The 21,161-nt window shown below is 42.6% G+C and overlaps 1 protein-coding gene across 1 annotated transcript in view; it reads right to left on the reverse strand.

The window, feature by feature from the left end:
- The window catches only part of Pdcd1lg2 (programmed cell death 1 ligand 2), a 42,713-nt gene that overhangs the window by 16,253 nt on the left and 5,299 nt on the right, over positions 1-21,161 (reverse strand). The window contains exons 2-3 of the mRNA XM_041662038.1: positions 9,432-9,737; positions 2,847-3,116 (exon numbers count right to left, since the gene is read on the reverse strand). Coding sequence (XP_041517972.1) covers positions 2,847-3,116; positions 9,432-9,737 — 576 coding nt within the window. The remainder of the gene's footprint in view (positions 1-2,846; positions 3,117-9,431; positions 9,738-21,161) is intronic.

The raw sequence follows: 21,161 nt of genomic DNA on the forward strand, positions 1-21,161 counted from the left end.
TCAGAGGAAAACAAGCTGGTGATGCGGATAAAAGATCTTAAGAAAGCGACGTGGGTAAAAAGATCTTGATGAGCAGGGTGAGCTGTCTTAGAGGCAGGCTAGGCGGGGGCCTGCCAAATAATGTTTTATGGGAAAGGAACTTACAGCACAAAGAAGGTATGGAAGTGAGACAGATATTGTAACAGACCCCAGACCTTAGCACAACTGACTCCATAATGGAAGTACCAGTCAGGTCATAAACTCAGCACATAGACAATACCACCTGCCAAAAGGAAAACAAAAACCTGATCCGTCCAAGTCCACAGTTTTGGGAAAGTCTCTAAATGTATTAACCTTGGTTTTTGGGCTTCTGTAGTTTTGCTTCTGGCTAACTGCTCTTGTTAACTAAAGTATGTCAACCCAGAGTATAGTTTTTGTTCTTAAAAACTCACCCTGCAAAAGGCTCAAGGCTACACTGGGATCTTAAACACCCAGTTTAGCGGCCAACTGGCTAATAAAGAATTTCTATTGGCTTAAGCCCATGTCTGATCAGTCTTCTCTGGTGGATACCCCACACCACTTCTGGAGGTCTCAGAGACCAGACCTCAAGATACCTGGGGTCTCTGAGCTCCTTGGAATGAGGAAGAGCGCTGTCCTCAGGGGACTCCTCTGGGTGCAAAACCTGAGTCTGGGGTCCCCAGGGCCCCCTTTGATCAATCGATACCTAATGCGTTGGAGGAGTCTGACATCCCCACCTCAAAGGGAAACAAATTAGAAAGTCACCTGGTCTGTGATTTCAGGAGGTAAGACTGGTAAAGGCACCTTATGCCCTTACACGTAAGAGAGGGTGAACGGATGCTGCGGCTGATCCAGTGAATCACATGAGGCGTTCCTTAAGTCCCCATCCCATCAGGTTTATGAATGTGCAGTCGTTACTACTGGTTGTCGTGTGTGTGTGTGTGTGTGTGTGTGTGTCTGTCTGTCTGTCTGTCTGTCTACGAGTTTTCTGTCAGTTCTGTTTCCCATATCGACCGGTTGCTTTCTCTTGGGTCAGAACTCCCTGGCTTAAGACCAGTGTCCCCTACTGCTGAATACCTGAATCCTTTGGATCTGCCAGGCTGCCCCCAGATATCTGCCCACCCAAAGAAGTCCTCCACTTGTCCCATTCCAGGAGGAAGAACACTAGCTCAATTCCTGCTCACGCAGTCAAAATCGGTCCCTGTGCTGAGGTGAAGAAAGACTGGGCTGCTCACTGGGAGGGGGAGGAACCCTCTATCTAAGCGGAAGAAACACAGGAATGGGAGCTAGTTCCCTGTGGTGAGCATTCTCTCTGCTCCCCCTCCCCTGCCTGCTCTAAGTAACCCCAGAGAAGAAGAAAGAGAAAGTTTACTCCTTTCATAATTACGTTTCCTTCCAACCAATGATTCATATAACTGAAAAACTGGAAACTAGCATTCTCTGAAAAAAGTAGAAAAGCACCTGAGGCCCAGGCGAGAGGATCGCTGCTGATCAATGATCCACTTGACAATGCTGCCAGGACAGAACGGGTTTTCCCTTCTGTCCAACACTGACCAAGCAGGCATTTTCCACTGGAAGCATTTTTCAGAGCTGTAAGTGAGTAGGAGCTCTGTCGTTTTGCTGGCTGTGGTTCCAGTACACTGGCTTGGGTGGGTGACATTTCCAAGAAAGTCAGTCTCTTATTCAATGATTCAGAACTTGATTGGCCATGCTAGCTAGTTCTGAAAGTGAATCTCATCCTTTAGATTTCTGCAGCAACAAAATCGCAACCTATTTGGACTCATAGATAGAAGTATCTAATAAAGCCCAAGGCTCAAGAGAAAGAGGGGGGAGGTCATAGAAGAGTCCGATAAAAGGGGCAGAGGGCTGGGTGATGTGACTCTTGTCTTTGAAGATGCAGGAACCTTAGTCACAAGCCAAATGATATAGATGATGGAGTCGGAAAGGGCAAGAAAATGCAATATCTCCTAGAACATCTATAATCCTCAACTAGAACTCAGTGAAACCTGTGTTAGACTTCAAACCCCTAGAAGTTATAAGATAATAAAGTTTTATTGTTTTGAACCTTTACATTTGTGGCAATTTGATATGGGAGCAATAAGAACTACATACATGGTGGAAAAAAATTCTGTCTCTTATGAAATGGTTGTTTTCCTAGTGGATAGCTTTTAGTTATCAAATGAATGTTCATACCTGTCACAAAAAGTTACTGGTTTGTCCAAAAGGTTCAAATTTTGCTGGTGCAGAAATTCAAAAGGATGAAGTCCACTTCTAAAACTAGCCAGTCAGACCGAATGATTATTTTTTTTAAGAGATCAGTTTCTCGGGGATGCCACATACCCAATTAGGCAGCAATACAGCCAGAACAAAGCCCATGCTATTCATTGGCTGATCTGGACATGATTCACATGGGATATTTCTACTGCATCTCCATACTGTTTTCTACACTGTAACACTATGCCCTGTAACACAATGCTCTGAGATCCAGATGCTGACCTATCTGGAAGAAACCTATGGAAAGATGTCTTTGTTCTCCAACTTCCTGCCGGGTTCAGCCAATGGGAGACACCAGCATCATAATGGAGGACCTGAGCTAGGGTTGGGGAGTCTGCCATTCACAGACTTCCCTTGAAGCTGCTCAGATTCGGCACTGCAACAAGTGCTGTCCCCACCTTCTCCCGGTAGCTTCTCCAACAGTGAAGACTCTTGCTCAATAGAGATCTTTGTCCTTTCTATCCTTGTAACTCTTCTAGATTCTCCCTTGACCTCTTGAAGAATCTATAACACCTTCTTACCTGTTTCTCACCTGAACTCTGATTGCAGGGTTAGGAAATGGGTACTGCACTTACCCAGAGGACCAAGGATGGCTGAAGTGAGTTCCTGCATGGGAGCGTTCCAGAACATGCAGCTGAAGTTTCTGCCAGGCTGTGGCTTTAAGTGCAGAACACTGGTGACCTGGTAGAGGCCTTCAGGGGTCCTGATGTGGCTGGTGTTGGCAGGAACACTGATGTTTTGCCAGGATACTTCCGCCAGGGGGTAACCTCTAGCCTGGCAGGTGAGCTGCACCTCATCTGTCCCTGGGACCTCTAGGATCTGAGTGTCTATCTTCTTGTAAGAAGCTGGAAAATAGGGGGAAAAAGGAAGTTTTATTCTGATTGCTGTAGAATGCAATCTACTCAATGCAAGAGGAAATAAAATGATCACTATGATCTTAGGTAATATATATGTGTATATATATATATATATATATATAACTTTAAAAATACTTTCTATGTCCCAGGTACATTATTTTGCATAGATTTAATAGTTTAATTCATATAATACAATGAAGATGCTTTACTGATATCTCCAACATTTGTTGGGGTTAATTGATGACAGGTATGTTTTGTTGAGAATGGTGTTCAAAGTCAGAAGAACAAAGCCTGGTAGACCCAATGCTTGAAAATAGGAGGGCTGCAAATTTATATCTTACAAACTATGCTAAGATGCCATACGCTGCAGCTTCTTGTATTCTAAACTGTCCCATAATCCGGGGGTGGAGAAAGGCTAGAAGACGGACACATGATTACCACTAAATAATTCCAATAGATCACTTTTTCAGACACCACCAGTAGACAGTTTACTCAAAATTCCCCTTTCCCTCGGTTATCTTTGAGATTAGGAAGAGGAAAATCAGGATCTATGTATGAGTTGTAATAATTAAGAGTTGGGCATATTTATTATTACTTCCCAACACAGACATGTTCTGAGCAGTATATGCTGAATGAATTATTCACATGAGATTTCCTGCTTTCTAGAACATGGATATCTGAAACTAAAAGGAGATATTTGGAGGGCGAGGAAGGCACAAAGACTACCCAGCAATCTTAGGTCATATCTGGAAAGTAACAAATAGTAACACCACATGTATACAGCTAGAAGTGTTGACAATAAACTGTGCACTTTTTTTGGTGATGAGGGGGAAGCAAGCACTGGCTTTTATTAATTGGGAACTAGTTCCTTAAATAGATGTTCAGTAAATCATTGAAGCAAAAGCAATCTTTAAGTAAAAACAGTTGTTGAGGTGGTTAATCTTGTCAACTTGATTGGATGAGAAGTTTCTAGGATATTGGTAACCATGCCCAGGGGTGTGTCTATGAGGACTTCTTCAGAGAGAATTAACTAGCGGGTGGGAAGATCTACCTTGAACACGGGCAGCACCATCCCATGGGCTGGGGACCCAAATGAACTAAAGAGAAAGCAAGCCATGATGGGAATTCTGGTATGCTGTACCCTCCTGCACATGATGAACTGGAACCGCTGATAGCAGGAGCTCAAATAAACCGTCCCTCCCTACGCTGTTAATGTCAGATGCTGTGTCACACGCTGAGCAGTGACAGCTAACAGCTATGATAAGACAGTTCCTTAAACTGTCAAAAATGCTTCCACTGCCGCGTTTTCATGTGGGAAGTGGCTATAGAGGCATCATCCCCAACAATGCATAATAGGGAAGCCAGACTTTTCTTGAGAAAAGATGAACAAATTTTAGAGTTTCAGTGGTAGAAGCAGTTTTAAAAGTCTAAGAGTTCCAACTTCCTGCTCAATGAAGTGTCTGTTCTAGCAACTTTGCTAGATAACTACCTCGGTCGGTGTTAGACATGAACCTAGAAGCAACAGGTAATCTGCGATTGGTGTTCTAGACATATCAATTAGGTCAGGACAGTTTAGTGTGTTGTTCAAGTCTTCCATTGCATAGTTTATCCTATCTGTTACAGCAGAGACGAATGAAAAGTTCACATATACATGTATTTGTCATTATCGCTGTCATCTTCTCCATTTTGTCTTCCAATTGCTTTTGAATAAAGAACTGAGATTTATTAAGACAAAGCCTAGGAGGCCTCAACCTTACACAAAGAGCTACAGGCAACTAAGGAATGTCGATAGTGGAAGAAAGTTGTCCCCAAGGAAGAGAACATGAACTGGTTATCCAATCCTAAATAGCAATCCCTGGAAACACACATGTGACATTGTACAGACTAAGCAGGTTGTATTCGTGTATGCAGAGATCTATATGTATACACACACACACACACACACACACACACACACACACGTAGCAACAATGAAAAAAGAGGCCATGACTTTGAAAAAGATGGGTATATGGGTGGGTGAGATGAAAAGGAAGGTTGAAATGATATAATTATAATCTCAAAATATAAAAATAATTTAAAAGAAAAAGAAAAAAATAACTGAGAGTGGGGGCTCCAAGAGAGGACTAGCCAACTGTGTGGGGGCTCCAAGGGAGGACTAGCCAACTGTGTGGGGGCTCCAAGGGAGGACTAGCCAACTGTCCAATCTATGTTTAATATGCTGGAAGTATACTGTCAGATGACTAGCCAACTGCCCGGTCTATGTTTAATATGATGGAAGTATACTGTTAGAAGCACACACATTTAGAAGTCGTTTCTCTCTATAGAGCTGATGCTTATCATTGTGAAATGTGGCCTTTTAAAGATCCTGCCATCCTTTGTATGGCATACAAAAACTGTATAGAGATCGTATTGAGATCTTCATACATGCATTAACTGTTCTTGGATGACAGTCACCCCTCCATTACCCTCAGTGATATTCCCCCGCCTCCACCCTTTCCTCTCCTCTGGCAGTCCCCTTTCCCCTTAGATTCCACAGATGAGACCAAACATGTGATACATTTCTTCCCAAGTCTCCGTTATGTCTCTTTACACAATGATTTCCAGTTCCAGTCATTTTTCTTTAAACGACAGGGTTTGTTCTTCGTTATAGCTAGATACTCCATTAAACACGTATACTACATTTTCTTTGTGCATTCATCTGTTGGGGGCGACCAGACTGTGACTTGGCTACTGTGAGTAGTGCTACAATAATCACGGTGGGTATTTTTATGGTGCGCTGACTTAGAGTTCTTTGAATATATACTCAGGAGTACTATAGCTGGATCTAACAATAGTACTATTCTTAGTTTTCTGGGGAACCTTTATTCTGATTTCCATTGTGACTAGACCAACTGAAAACATCACCTTTTATCTTTAGCAAAGATATGTCTATTTTCCTCATACTAGCAATCGGTTAGCTATCTAACTCATAGTTAACTACATCTATAAGTGGAAGCACCTACGTCCCCCAGAGGATGTCTTTGTCATGAGCACAATAAGTAATTGAACATCCACTGGGAAGCTCATTCTCATGCCTTCAGTTTCATCCCACGGACACTTGTCTGGCTGAGTAAGAGACATGGGAACCTGGTCTTGAGAATCTGAAAGGTGTTAGCCAAGGGCTGGTGACATGATCCTCCAAACTCTCAGCTTAAACTAATTATTAATTAAAGGACATTTCCCTCCATCTCTGCTCTGGTGGTGTCTCTAGCAGCAGAACCATTTCATTCCTGGCACCAGCTCTCACCGAAGAGTCTGTCAAGTGATGATTCCGGGGGTTCCACGGGACCAACTTTCCCCTTTACCTCTCCTTTGGTGCTATTGCTAATGTGACTTATTCCTCTGGTCCCTTGTTGACATTTTAGTCTCTAACATTAAAAGAAGGAATACTTTCTACTTTAGAATTCTACAGATTTCATGGTTTCTATTTCTCTGGTATGTGCGTGTTGGGGGAAGGGTATGTGGTGTATGTTTCTGTGTGCATGGGTGTGCAGGTGGGTATGCCCGTGTTGGGGGAATGTGGTGTATGCGGCATATATGGTGTATGTTTCTGTAAGGGTGTGCAGGTGGACATGCCAATGTGACGATCAGAAGAAAACCCTGATCATCTTTCTTGTTCTCCACTCTATTCCCTTGAGACAGGGTCTCTCCCTAACTTGATGTTCAAGGTTTTGGCTGGGATGACTGGCCAGTGAGTTGAGGACACAGGCCTGCATTGTTCTTAACGTGGGAGCTGTGAATTTGAACTCAGATCCTTACACTTGCACAGTAAGTGCCCTTACCCGTCTCTCAGCCTCCATACCACTTGTGAGATAAGAACAAACTGTGCATACAGCATTATTATCTTAATCATTACAGTGACTGTAAAAGAAATGGAAAACGCAGTTCTTTTGTGTTTTGCCTTAGAGGTTCCAGGAAAACTTCAAATCACTGAAATAAATCTTTGATGATTGTTTTCAATCTGTCATTAAACAGCCTGCAGAATAATATAGGGTCAGACTGTAATTCCAGAAGCTTGACCCTCTTGGAAAGTCGGGACATTGCGTTCTTGACTACAACAGACTTATTCCTTTGTTCCCCGAGGGGAAAGGAGCAGAGGGAAGAGGCTTGGCTCCATTAGTTCACCCATTGCTTTCTCTGTGCACCTTACTCTGCGTCAGCCGCTCTCCCGCCATCATAGACTCTTAGTGACACGGCTACAGCCTGGTTCTCCAGAAGCCACTGTCTCTTCTGGATCTTTCCTTCGTTCTGCTGCAACCTTTTTCTATGCTTTTGAAATCAACTCTTTCCCCTATACTTCCTATGAATCGCTGTGTGAAGAAAGGTGTTACGTACCTATTGTCCAGATCTATCCCCCAGATTTAAAGGTAAAACTAACCCTTCCTCTACTTGTACTTCATTTGTAGGATCCTTCCCCCGCCCCAGATCTGAGATTCTGCATCCCAGTAAGTTACTTTCGTGTGTTGGACTTTAACACTCCACTCTGCTTGCACTCCTCTGATGAAAATCACGCAGTGTGTGTCTTAATTTTCTTGTGTGTCAGTTTGATTCTTAGACATCTTCATAAGCTTCTATATTAAAGAAAATAAATATTTAGGATTCTATAAATATTTGTATTTTCAACAAATAATTGCTTCATTCTTACAAATACACATATATGTCTGGTAGTCTCTGATTTATCATCCTTAACTGTCTTACACTTAACAAAATATGTATAGCTTTTGAAATTAAATTTTTCCTTTTTACTATGGGATTCCAGGCATCCAAAGTTTTCTTCTATAATGTGATTTCATTACTATTATCAACCCATATTATCAAAATGTAAACTATTCTGGATACTGGCAATTATTAAGTATGAAAAATAAAAGTGTATTGGGAATGTATCATTCAAGTTATTCATTGATCTTAAAATACATATAGATTAAGTTTAAAACTATTCTACCATGAGGTAGAAGTCAACAATAATTTTATTTGTATTTTTAATTTTTGCAGCTAAAAGGACTAATGAATCCTTGTTCACATGAATCAGCTGATAGGAATTGGAAACAATTTGAAAGACGTGGTTCATCAGGCAAAGAACACTAATTTTTGATTATCAGTGGTTATCTCTACATGAGGGTCCTCATCATCCTTCAGTTTTGCTGGAAGCAAAGCGTTTGTTAGCTGCCATGTAGCAGGTAGCAGCCACATGGCTCTTTGGGCCCTGGTGGTTTCTTTTTACTCTTGTGTGAGGCTGTGGAGCTTTTAAGCCTTGGGGCAACGAATGAAAGGAGGCAGGCCTTTCACAAAGAAGGAGAAAGCAGTCGAAAGAGGGGGTGTTTCAGGGGAACCCTCAAAGCTCTATCTGGCTGGTACATTCTCAGGTTCATCAGTTTGGGAAAGAGATCGGGGACCATGAAGACCTTGACACACCTACATATGTTTCTCTTAGAGTCTGTGGGAATCAACAGGTCCCTCCATGACGACCATTGCTTCCCACACAAGAGGGTTCTGAGTCCAGCTGAGGATGAGGCAGGCTGTCTTCTCATTTGCCTGGCTTCCTCTAGCCCCACTGTGTCTGCTACTTTAACCCCTTTACCTATACTTACATCAGATATCAAAATATATTTCCATTCAAGTGCCTTTTCTGCCCGCTTTGAGGTAGCTGCCTCTGTTGTGGAACATTAGCTGAAGATGTGTTACATTTGTTTATGCTGTGGAGCATTTGTTTAATGATGCAAAGATATGTTGTTTTCGTTTATGTTGCATTTGTTTAACTCTGTGAAGCTGTGTTACTTTGTCTGTCTAAAACACCTGATTGGTCTAATAAAGAGCTGAAAGGCCAATAGCAAGGCAGGAGAAATCATAGGTGGGGCTTCCAGGTGGAGAGAATGGGAGAATTCTGGGAAGAAGAGATCGAGGAGTGAGAGAAGATGGAGGAGGAGAGCATCGTGGGGCAGCCACCCAGCTACCTACCCAGCAAAGCACGGAGTAAGAGGTAAAGAAAGGTAAATAAAATGGAGGAAGAGGCAAAAGGTAGACGGATTAATTTAAGAAAAACTGGCTAAAAATAAGGCAAGCCAAGGCCAGGCATTCTTAAGTAAGAATAAGCCTCCATGTGTGTGATTTATATGAGAGTTGAGTGGTGGGCTCCTCAAAAGAGCAAAGAGCCAAAAGGGTAAAAAACAACCAACTGCACCCTCTTTCAATTGAGCTACCGAGAGCAGCATGCTATGGCGTGCAGCCGTCCCAACCCTCCGCCAGCGAAGACCTGCAAACACCCACCTTTGACTTTTACTGTCAGGTACTTGTAGTCCCAGGCGGCCCCGCAGATGACCAGACAGCGGTACTGTCCTGCATCCCTCACTCGGACACTGGGGATGTGGAACAAGGCCTTCCCCAGGGGCAGCACCTCCTCCAGGAGGGTGGCTCTCTCACTTGGCCAAGAGGTATCGTTTTCTACCTTCTGCAAACTGACTTTTATTTCTTCAAGTTCCGTGCATTCCCGGTGGTCGAAATCACACTCCAGGCTCACGTTGCTGCCAAACTCTACCGTGTACACTTCCTTGGGGACCGTCACCGTAAATAAAGCTGAAAGGGAAAGACAGCTTGCTGGAATCCTGTCACATCCCAGCTCTTCTAGAACGGGAGCTCCGCTCCACCCCTCCATCATCCTCCGGGAGGGAGACCCCTGTCTTTCTCTGGGCTTTCTGCATGACTCCTCACTTCCCTTCCGGCATCCCGTAATGAGAGAGTGGCGTTCTTGTCTCAGCACGCTGAGGCAGCTTTCTTCTCTGAACATTCCCAGCCGCTCAGCTACCCTCCTACACACACACTCCTGCTTCTCCTGAACACCGCAGCGGGAGCTTCTGAGGGACAGGCCTGCTCACCCCAACATCTCCCACCTCCGAGCCTGCCATCAGTCCAGGGCATTCCTCTTGTGAGACCATAGGCTGTCCTACCATTGAGGGCCACTTCCATTTTATTGATTGTCATTATATCTTATCATCTGGGCTGATTGTCTTTACTTCATATGAAATCAATTTTTACCTATCTCTGCCAAATATCACCACCTCCAACCAGGGATAGTAACAACACCCACCTCTTACAGAGCTCTTAAATACAACAGCACCTCATTTAGTCCCCCCTGGAAGCCAGTGAGATGGGCACATTGCTGCTGCCCTTTTGAAAATGCAATGAGGCACAGAGAGGTTAACCTACCTGCCTAAGAGCGCACAGCTAAGTCTCCATCTTTGACTGGTAATCACCAAGTCATACGAACCCACTATAGATAGTCACTATTTTGGATCAATAAAGTCAAAGGAAAAAAATGGAACTATGTGTAACTACTACAGGCCAAGTTTCACGGACAGTACTTTATAACCATATTATTTAATACTGTAATCTTGATCTGGATGTATTGTCATTAGGATTTTATAATTTTGTCCAGGGAATGCAGGAGTTAGAGTTAATATGGTTGCAGTTCAGGGCCCATTGGTGCAGGACTGGAAAAGCTGTAGCTTCTATTCTCAGCATTTTTCAGAGTGTGAGACACATCTCACCAGAGATATGCAAGGCTATTTCATGGGGGGGAAGAACCGAAGGCTAAAGGGAGCTGAATTTGGAGAAATTTGATTTCAGTCCTTCAGCTATGTTTTCTAACCAGATGCTTACTCTTTAGAATGGATGGCTCTTTTCCTAAGGCAGGGAGCTCCCAGGAAGAATAGCACCTGCAGAGAACTTAAATTAAAAATAAAAGTATTTGGTTTTGTATCCACCAGTATTGAATGGGTACCCTCACGATGGAGGTATGGAAAGGTCTTGAAATCATTTCTGAATCACTGCACAAGACTGGATGGAATTATACTCAATAGATCTCTCATTCATCCATACAATCAAATAATCTGATCATCAAATAGTTGTGGGAACAGGTGAGCTGGGGCTCAAATCCCAACGGTGTCCAGATCAGTTAGGAGCCTTTGAGAGGGGCCTGGCACTGAACTTCCATGAGTCTGTCCATTTTCTTTAAATGAGGTTAGTATCTATCTCTTGGTTCTGTGGGAGAACTTGGACAAGATGAAACACACGTACCACCCCTGTCTGTCAGCTAACAGGCACTCAGAAAACGTTCTTCCAGGCGATGGATTAATGCTTGGGAAAGTAATAATCCATCTATGGGATGGGCAGACATTCTTTATTAGCCAGGATTTCCTGTCTCTCCTTGCCTCTCTCCCTTCTTTCCTCCCTTCTCTCTCTTCCTCCCTCCTTTCCCTCTTTGCTTCCTTTCACTGACAGGGTCTCACTATGTAGCCCAGGCCGGCTTTTACCTTGGACTCCTGCCTCAGCCTCCTAGGCCCTCAGGTGCTAGGAGCACAGCTGTGGTGAACTAGGATATTAGTTAACCAGGATGGTTGTCCATTCCCTGACCTGACTCTATAGGATGAGGAATTAGTGTTTCCTGCTGGCTGGTGATTCACACTGCCATTCTCCTTAGATTCTCTTTGCTTGTGAGACAGGGCCTTGCTGCCTAGCCCCATATGATCTTAGACTCAAGTCCCTCCTGCCTCAGCCTCTGCTTCACTACTGCAAGTACATTCATGCAAGCACATGAATGTACTTTCTACGGAGATCTGTGGCACAGAGATGGCGCAAGCATGACCAGCATCTCTTTGTGCAGCCTGAGGCCAGGAGAAAGGTGTGTGCTCCTTTGCCTTTGCCAGATCAGGCCGAGAAGACCCTAGGAGCGTATTGTGTGAAAAGGATGCTGTCGTTCAGGAATTCCTGTGTGATTCCATTTTGGAGACTCCACTCACTGCATGCTGAAACCACAAGCTTTAGGGACTTGACAGCTACGGAACTGCAACACCCCAGGCCACGCTGCACTTTCTTCTCATGAGAGACAGACTGTCTGTACTTCCTCTGGAACTCCCCCGTCACATCAGAACTTCCCCATCACAGCCTGCCCTGTGTTTTACAAACATGTGGCTTCTCTCTTCTTTTCAACCTTCCCCTCCCCCCTTGTAGATACCTCTAGCTTTAGAAGAAAAATGTTTTACCTTCAGACAGGTGGCATTTGGAGACCAGCATTCATAAGAGGCAAGGGCAATTAACCAATATAAATCATGTGTCAGAATGCCTCAGAAATACTGAGGGTTGTTATTTTGACTAATTTTGACTCAATTATACCTTCCAAGATGTGCAAAGTCTTGGGCTTGAGTACTCATTAGAAAATGGCCTTAGAATTATCTGGGTCTCTATTCTTTACATTCTTCTTTGCGAATCAAGGTGGCCCGGGCTGTTACAGTTCCACGAAACGTGCCCACTCATACAACCAGACAGCATTTTATAACCATGGTCAGGCCTCCCCTGGACTCTGAGAACACCGAGCCCTCATGAGAACTGAGCTCTGAACTGGGATGGCCAGTCTTCTATGCGTGCCACCAGGAAAAATCTGTTAAGATGATTTTTATATAGACTGAAGCCACTACCACGTGTGGCTCCCACCAGTACAGTGCAGATGTACTATTTCCTTCCTACTCCTGCGCTCCGACGTTTGAACGAGTTTCAGACTGCACCGGGAGAGGACGCTTTCTTCTGAAATGTGTCACGCCTCCGTGAACACCATTTGACAAGCACAGGACAGTGGACACAGTTTAGCAGAAGTCATATGAATTTCCACACTGTTGTTTTCGTCAACAAACAAACAACGACAACAAGGCCACCAAGAAAAGCAGCACTTCAGAGCCAAAAGCCAAGATTTTGCTATTTTGGCGACATCACGTTGGGCTTTATTACTGTAACTAAACTTAGGCCATGCATGAATTGGCTCTGCACATCACATGTTATTTTAGGGAACTGACTTGTCTGAGCCTCACTTTTGCCATGATGGAAAATGCTGAAGGCCTTTTGTGCGAACTGAAAAGATCGCAGATTTTAAAGCGCCTTCCTCGGTCTTGGCACATATGTGAGTAATAATTTTTATATTCTCTCCTTCTTCCTCCTTTGTTCTTCCTGTTCTTGGTATTAATAAATTCACATTTTTTTAAAAAAAATGGGTGGATTAGGAGGTACAGCATACCTTTGAAATACTCTCACCTTGGGCTTTTTGTGCCATTTCATTTGACAGAGGAAATGAAAACACCCATCGTCAAGTCTGTGAAGAGTTCCTCCTCAAGGCTGTCTGCACGTCAGAGTAACCAAGCAGAAGGCCTTAGGCCGCCTGACACGGGAACCTTACAGTGAGGCTCAACATTCTGGTGCTGAAGGGTCCACCATCCAGTTCTGCCTGTGTCCCAACAGGGTGAAGAAGGCCATAGACTTGAGGTGGCATCCCATTATATCTTCAGAGACAGATGTTATCTGCTCCCTAGTGTGGAATCTCCAGCTTTGATTACCTTCCTCTGGGCCCCACCAAGTTGATGCCACTACCCTGGAGGCTAAGCGCCAGCACAGGAACCTTTGAGGAACACATAGCCAAACCATAGCAAAGGCTTTTTAAAACACTCAAATCCCAATTTGGCTTCTTCAGAAGCAGTACTCGTAGGGGTAGAGCAGACACCCTTGGCAACTCTCCTGGGAGTCTCTACTGTGCAGACTGTATTGAACAACTCTAGTGAGGCAAATCGAACATCTGCAGTTGCAAACACCTTTTACCATCTTGCCATCCAAAACACGGCCTTCAGCTTCACCTGAGCACTAATTCCAGCTTGCCTAGGATTGCCCCAAACCCACAGGATCAGGATCTGTGAGGCAGACTTACGGCATTGGTGCGTTTGGACTGTAGCTGGGAAAAAGAGTAGTAACTGACCTTTCTTAAGGATCCCAACTAAAGGAACCTTATATTCCCATCTTATTGGTTCTTCCGTCAACCCTCCAAACTGGAGACACAATCCATGTGTAAGAGGTCAGGAAAATGGGACTCTACAGAGGGTAAGTTTGTGTAAGGCCGACGAGGGGTGGCTACGGAACCGGAATTCAAGTTGATCTGTATGCACAACGCACTTTCCACCGCTCGTGATGCCTCCCGGCTGTGACTCCAGCAGCTACTACCAGCATGAGTGGACAGCGTCTGTGATCGAGGGAGGTGAACTTTGGGCTTTGCATTAAGGTAAACGTGTTTTGTTTATATTTCATGCGCCATGCAGTAACTAAATTAGGCTCCTATGCAGAACTGGACTCTCAAAGTTATCAGTCAGAGGACACCCAATTGGATACTTCTGGAGTCATTCTGAAGATTCTGCAGTCAGCTTGGCATTTTATTTGCAAGCAGGACTTGATGACAGCTCGCACCTGTCACCTCTCCAGGAAATACAAAACAAATCATTTGCATGAGCTCCCAAGATAGTTTCTTCTTTAGGCTAATTCTGAACTTTTTTCCATTGAACAACAAAAGTTTACTTTTTTTTTTTTTTGGCTTCCTATGTAGTGTACTTGAAATGTGAGATGGGGTCAGAAGGTTTTTCACACAGCCGCTGTTCTTCGGAAAAGGCTCGTGTTCTGCCCTGCGTGTGAGCATTGCGTGGGACACCCTTCATTTCAGAAACACTGTCCTGGCCAGATCCCATTCCTTTGTTATATTATTTCCTTTACTTTCCACAGTGCTGACACAGAAGAGCTGACAAGAAGCCATGTAAGAAAGAAAGGGCCTCCGCTGGCTCACAGTTTGAGGGGTACAGTCCGCCATGGCAGCGAAGGCGTGGCAGCAAGAGTGGTCACACTGCATCTGCAGTCAGGAAGCAGAGAGAAAAGGATGCTGGCGCTCAGTTCACCTTCTCCTCTTTGATGGGTGCTGGCGCTCAGTTCACCTTCTCCTCTTTGATGGGTGCTGGTGCTCAGTCACCTCCTCTTTGATGGGTGCTGGTGCTCAGTCACCTCCTTTTTGATGGGTGCTGGCGCTCAGTTCACCTTCTCCTCTTTGATGGGTGCTGGTGCTCAGTCACCTTCTCCTCTTTGATGGGTGCTGGTGCTCAGTCACTTTCTCTCCTTTGATGGGTGCTGGTGCTCAGTCACCTTCTCCTCTTTGATGGGTGCTGGTGCTCAGTCACCTTCTCCTCTTTGATGGGTGCTGGTGCTCAGTCACTTTCTCTCCTTTGATGGGTGCTGGTGCTCAGTCACCCTTTCCTTTTTGATGGGTGCTGGTGCTCAGTCACTTTCTCTCCTTTGATGGGTGCTGGTGCTCAGTCACCTTCTCCTCTTTGGTGGGTGCTGGTGCTCAGTCACCTTCTCCTCTTTGATGGGTGCTGGTGCTCAGTCACCCTTTCCTCTTTGGTGGGTGCTGGTGCTCAGTCACCCTTTCCTCTTTGGTGGGTGCTGGTGCTCAGTCACCTTCTCCTCTTTGATGGGTGCTGGTGCTCAGTCACCTTCTCCTCTTTGATGGGTACTTGTGCTCAGTCACTTTCTCTCCTTTGATGGGTGCTGGTGCTCAGTCACCTTCTCCTCTTTGGTGGGTGCTGGTACTCAGTTCACCTTCTCCTGTTTATTTAGTCCAAGTCTCCAGCCCATGGCATAGTGCTGCCCATTCAGGGTGAGTCTTTCCTGCCCAGTTAAACCTTTCTGTAAATGCCCTCACAGACACACTTAGCGGTGTGTGTCCATGGTGTTCTAAAGCTCCTCAGGTTGATAGCCATCACGCTGCATGTATGGAAGTCATTGGAAGTTGAAAATCAGAATGACTGGGGTGTGTTCCTCACCAGAGTACCCCAGGCATCATCATAGTCTTGTCCTCCCTCCTTACCCCACTGTCTCCATCCACATCTAAAGGATGGAGGATGATGAAAGAGGGAAGCATCAATGATAGCAAAATGGTTGTTTTGAGCTGGGTGGTGGTGGCACACACCTTTAACCCCAGCACTCGGGAAACAGAGGCAGGCAGATCTCTGTGAGTTTGAGGCCAGCCTGGTCTACAAGAGCTAGTTTCAGGTCAGGTTCCAAAGCTACAGAGAAACCCTATCTCAAAAACCAACAAAAAATTGTTTTATTTCTGTCTAAGACACAAGTATAAAAGTAAACACTGTTTCTAAAGTGTCTCTTGATTAAAAGATAGTTTTAGATTTTGCAATAAAAGATGAAAACAATTAAATCACCTAAACAAATTTACAATAATCAAGAGAAGACGACACTGACAAAGAGCTAGACACAATGATCAATGGACCCGCACAACTATGAACTGTTGGTTTGTGGCAAAGAGTCAAAGGTGCTTCCATATAAAGAAAAGAAAGACCCAAAAGAATGGGGCTGGAGTGAGTGGGCACTGGCATGCAAAAGCTAATTGAATCTCAACTTGTACTCCACATTCTTTACAAACACCAACTCAAAATGGATGATAATTACAAACGTAAAATGTACAGCTACAAAATGTTCAAAAAAATAATTTCTATTTAAGATGCCGAGAGCCTAGATGTGGAGTCAGAAGTGTGAGACATGAAAGATGACACCCTTAAATTAGACTACAGGAAGCATCGCTGCACAGACACCATTTTAAAAATGGAAAAGCGACCTAGGAAAGAGAGGGCCCGAGGAAACAAGCTCCACTGGGAGCAGAAGCCAGGAGCAAATCTAGTCCTGGGAGCCAACCCAGTCCCGGGATACCGGCAGATCAGGACTGAGCCATCAATCAGACCCAGAGTCAGTGATCTCCACCAGAACAGGTCTAACTCCAAGCCAGGGATTTCTGCAGGAGGGGATCCAGATCAGGATTTACAGAAACAGATCAAAGCCAGTAGCCTAGGCCAAAGTAGGCCTGAGAGAGCAAACTCAGAACACTGGAGCACTGAGCTATCTTCAGGAACAGGAGTAACCAATGGAGTAACTAGAACTGTGACACTGCCTGTACCATGAGGAACAACCATCTGAGCTTTGGATTCACTGGCACCTAGAAGATTATTCAATAGAATCTCAGACAGCCACAACCACACCTATTAGAGGAAAAGATAAATAGAAAAGGTAAAATCATATGCTACACCACAAAGAACAACACAATACCAGTAAAACTTAAAGACCCTACAACTGCAAGACCTGAACAATAAAATATGGATGAACCAGAAGAAAATGATCTAAAAAATAACCTCAAGAGAATGTTTGAAATTCTTAAAGATGAAATGAGAAATTCCCTTAAAGAAATGGAGGGGGAAAAAACAAACAAAAAATTGGAAGATATCAGCAATCACTTAAAGAAAACCAAGAAAAAGAAATCAAACATATAAAACAAAATTTCCAGGACTTGAAAACTGAAATAGTAATAATAAAGAAAACACAAGCTGAAGGAATTATAGAAACAGAAATCATAGAAAAAGATCAGGAACCACAAATGCAAGCATGAACAGCAGAATACAAGAAATGGAAGAGAGGATCTCAAGCACTGAAGATACAATAGAGGAAATAGACTCATCAGTTAAAGAAAACATTAAATCTAACAAAAGCTTAACCAAAAAAAAAATCAATGAAATATGGGACACCATGAAAAGCCAAATCTTAGAATAATAGGTATAGAAGAAGGAGAAGTTCAACTCAAAGGCACAGAAAATTTATTAACAAAATCATAGAAGAAAACTTTCCCTACCTAAGAAAGATATGCCTATGAAGATACAAGAAGCTTACAGAACACCAAATAGACCGGCTCCAAAAAATCCTCTCAATACATAATAATCAAAACACTAAACATACAGAACAAAGAAAGAATATTAAGAGCTGCAAAGGAAAAAGGCCAAGTAACATACAAAGGTAGAACTATCAGAATTATACCTGACTTCTCATTGGAGACAATGAAAGCCAGAAGGCCATGGTCAAGCATTATGCAGACATTAAGAGACCACGGATGCCATTCCAGACTACTATACCCAGAAAAATTGTCAATCACCATAGAAGGACAAAACAAGATATTCCATGACAAATCTACATTTCACCAATACCTAGCCACAAACCCAGCCCTACACAAAATACTAGAAGGAAAACTCCAACCCAAGGAAGATGGCTACACCAACAAAAACACAGACGACTGATGATCTCATTACAGTAAATCCCAAAGAAGAAAAAAACGCACAAATTAACATCACCAATGATGAAAACTAAATTAACAGGAGGTAGCAACCACTGGTCATTAATTTCCCTTAATGTAAATAGACTCAACTCACCTATAAAAAAGGCACAGGCTAACAGATTGGATACAAAAACAGAATCCATCCCTCTTCTGCATACAAGAAATGCATCTCAACCTCAAAGACAGACATTGTCTCAGAGTAAAAGGTTGGGAAAAATAAAAAAAAAAATACCAATCAAATGGACCTAAGAAACAAGTGGGTGGACTATCGTAATATCTAACAAAATAGACTTCAAGCTAGAATCAGTCAAAAGAGACAAAGAAGGTCATTTCATATTAGTCACAGGAAAAATCCATCAGGAGGAAATTTCAATACTGAACATCTATACCCCAAATACAAGGGCACCCTCATATGTAAAAGAAACACTTCTAAAGCTTAAATCACATATTAAATCCCACACACTAATGGTGGGAAACTTCAGCACTCCCCTCTCACCACTACACAGGTCAATCAGACAAAAAATGAAGAGAGAAATGAGAACTAACAAATGTTATGACTCAAATGGACTTAACAGACAACTATAGAATATTCTATCCAAACAGAAAAGAATTTCTACCTTCTTCTCAGCACCTCATGGAACCTTCTCAAAAATTGACCACATACTCGGTAACAAAACAAACCTCAACAAATACAAAAAAAATGGAATAACTCAATGTACCTTATCAGATCACCATGGTTTAAAACTAGAAGTCAACAGCAATACTAATTCCAGAAAACCCACAAACACACGGAAATTAAACAATGCTCACCTGAATCATCAATGGGTCAAGGAAGAAATAAAGGGGAAAATTAAAGACTTCCTAAAACTCAATGAAAATGAGCATACAACATACCCAGATTTATGGGACACAATGAAAGCAGTGTTAAAAGGCAAGTTCATAGCACTAAACACCTACATAAAGAAGCTGGAAAACTCCCACACCAGTGAGTAAGCAGAACATTTAAAAACTCTAAGAACATCCAAAACCACAGAGAAACCCTGTCTCGAAAAACAAAACAAAACAAAAAAAAAAAAAAACTCTAAGAACAAAAAGAAGCAAACTCACATAAGAGAACTAGATGGCAGGAAATAATCAAATTGAGAGCTGAAATCAACAAAATAGAAACAAAGAAAACAATACAAAGAATCAATGAGACAAAGAGTTGGTTCTTCGAGAAAATCAACAAAATAGATAAAACTTTATCCAAACTAACCAAAAGGCAGAGAGAAAATATCCAAATTAACAAAATCAGAAATGAAAAAGACATAACAGACATGGAGGAAATACAGAGGATCATCAGGTCATATTTTAAAAACCTGTACCCCACAAAATTGGAAAACTTAAAGGAAATGGACAACTTTCTGGATAAATATCACTTACCAAAATTAAATCAAGACCAGATAAGCAAATTAAACAGACCTATAACTGCTGAAGAAATAGAAACAGTCATCAAACATCTCCCAACCAAATAAAGCACAGGATCAGACGGTTTCAGCTCAGAATTCTACAACACTTTCAAAGAAGAACTAATACCAATACTCCTCAAATTATTCCACACAATAGAAACAGAAGGAACATTGCCAAACTCTTTTTATGAGGCTACAATTACCCTGGTTCCCAAACCACAGAAAGACATTACTAAGAAAGAGAATTACAGACCAATCTCATTCATGAACATTGATACAAAAATACTAAATAAAATACTAGAAAATTGAATCCAAGAACACATCAGAACCATCATCCACCATGATCAAGTTGGCTTCATCCCACAGATGCAGGGATGGTTCAACGTACGAAAATCTGTCAATGTAATCCACCATATAAACAAGCTGAAAAATAAAAACCACATGATCATCTCATTAAATGCCGAAAAAGCATTTGACAAAATACAACATCCCTTCATGATAAAGGTCTTGGAGAGAGCAGGGATACAAGAAACATACCTAAATATAATAAAGGCAATATACAGCAAGCCAACAGCCAACATCAAACTAAATGGAGAGAAACTCCCAACAATTCCACTGAAATCAGGAACAAGACTAGGTTATCCATTCTTTCCATATCTATTCAATATAGTTCTTGAGGTCTTCGCTAGAGCAATAAGACATCAAAGGAAGATCAAGGGGATACAAATTGGAAAAGAAGTCAAACTCTCACTGTTTGCTGATGATATGATAGTTTACATAAGTGATCCCCAAAATTCTACCAAGGAACTTCTACAACTCATAAACACTTTCAGTAATGTAGAAGGATACAAGATTAACTCAAAAAAAAAAATCAGTAGCCCTCCTATACACAGATGATTAAAGAGCTGGGGAAGAAATCAGAGAATCAACACCCTTCACAATAGCCAAAAATGGCATAAAATATCTCAGAGTAACTCTAAGTAAACAAGTGGAAGACTTGTATGACAAGAACTTTAAATCTTTGAAGAAAGAAATTGAAGAAGACACCAGAAAGTGGAAAGATCTCTCATGCTCTTATATAGGCATAATTAAAATAGTAAAAATGGCAATCTTACCAAAAGCAATCTACAGATTCAATGCAATGCTCATCAAAATCTGATGGAGGAGGGTCATCTTTCTATCTGTCAACAAAAATCCCAGCAAAATTCTTCAAAGACCTCAAAAGAACAGTACTCAGCTTCATATGGAAAAGCAAAAAAAACCCATGATAGCCAAAACAATCCTGTACAATAAAAGAACTTCTGGAGGCATCACAATCCCTGACTTCAATCTCTACTACAAAGCTACAGTACTGAAAACAGCCTGGTATTGGCATAAGAACAGACAGGAGGACCAATGGAACCAAATAGAAGACCCAGATATCAATCCACACCTCACTGAACACCTGATATTTGATAAAGAAGCAAAAAAAATCAAATGGAAAAAAGAAAGCATATTTAACAAGTGGTGCTGGCATAACTGGATATCAAAATA

Source organism: Microtus oregoni, unplaced genomic scaffold, assembly GCF_018167655.1.
Source record: "Microtus oregoni isolate MIOR12 unplaced genomic scaffold, Mior012 000012F_ref0000307, whole genome shotgun sequence".
NCBI classification, from domain to species: domain Eukaryota; kingdom Metazoa; phylum Chordata; class Mammalia; order Rodentia; family Cricetidae; genus Microtus; species Microtus oregoni.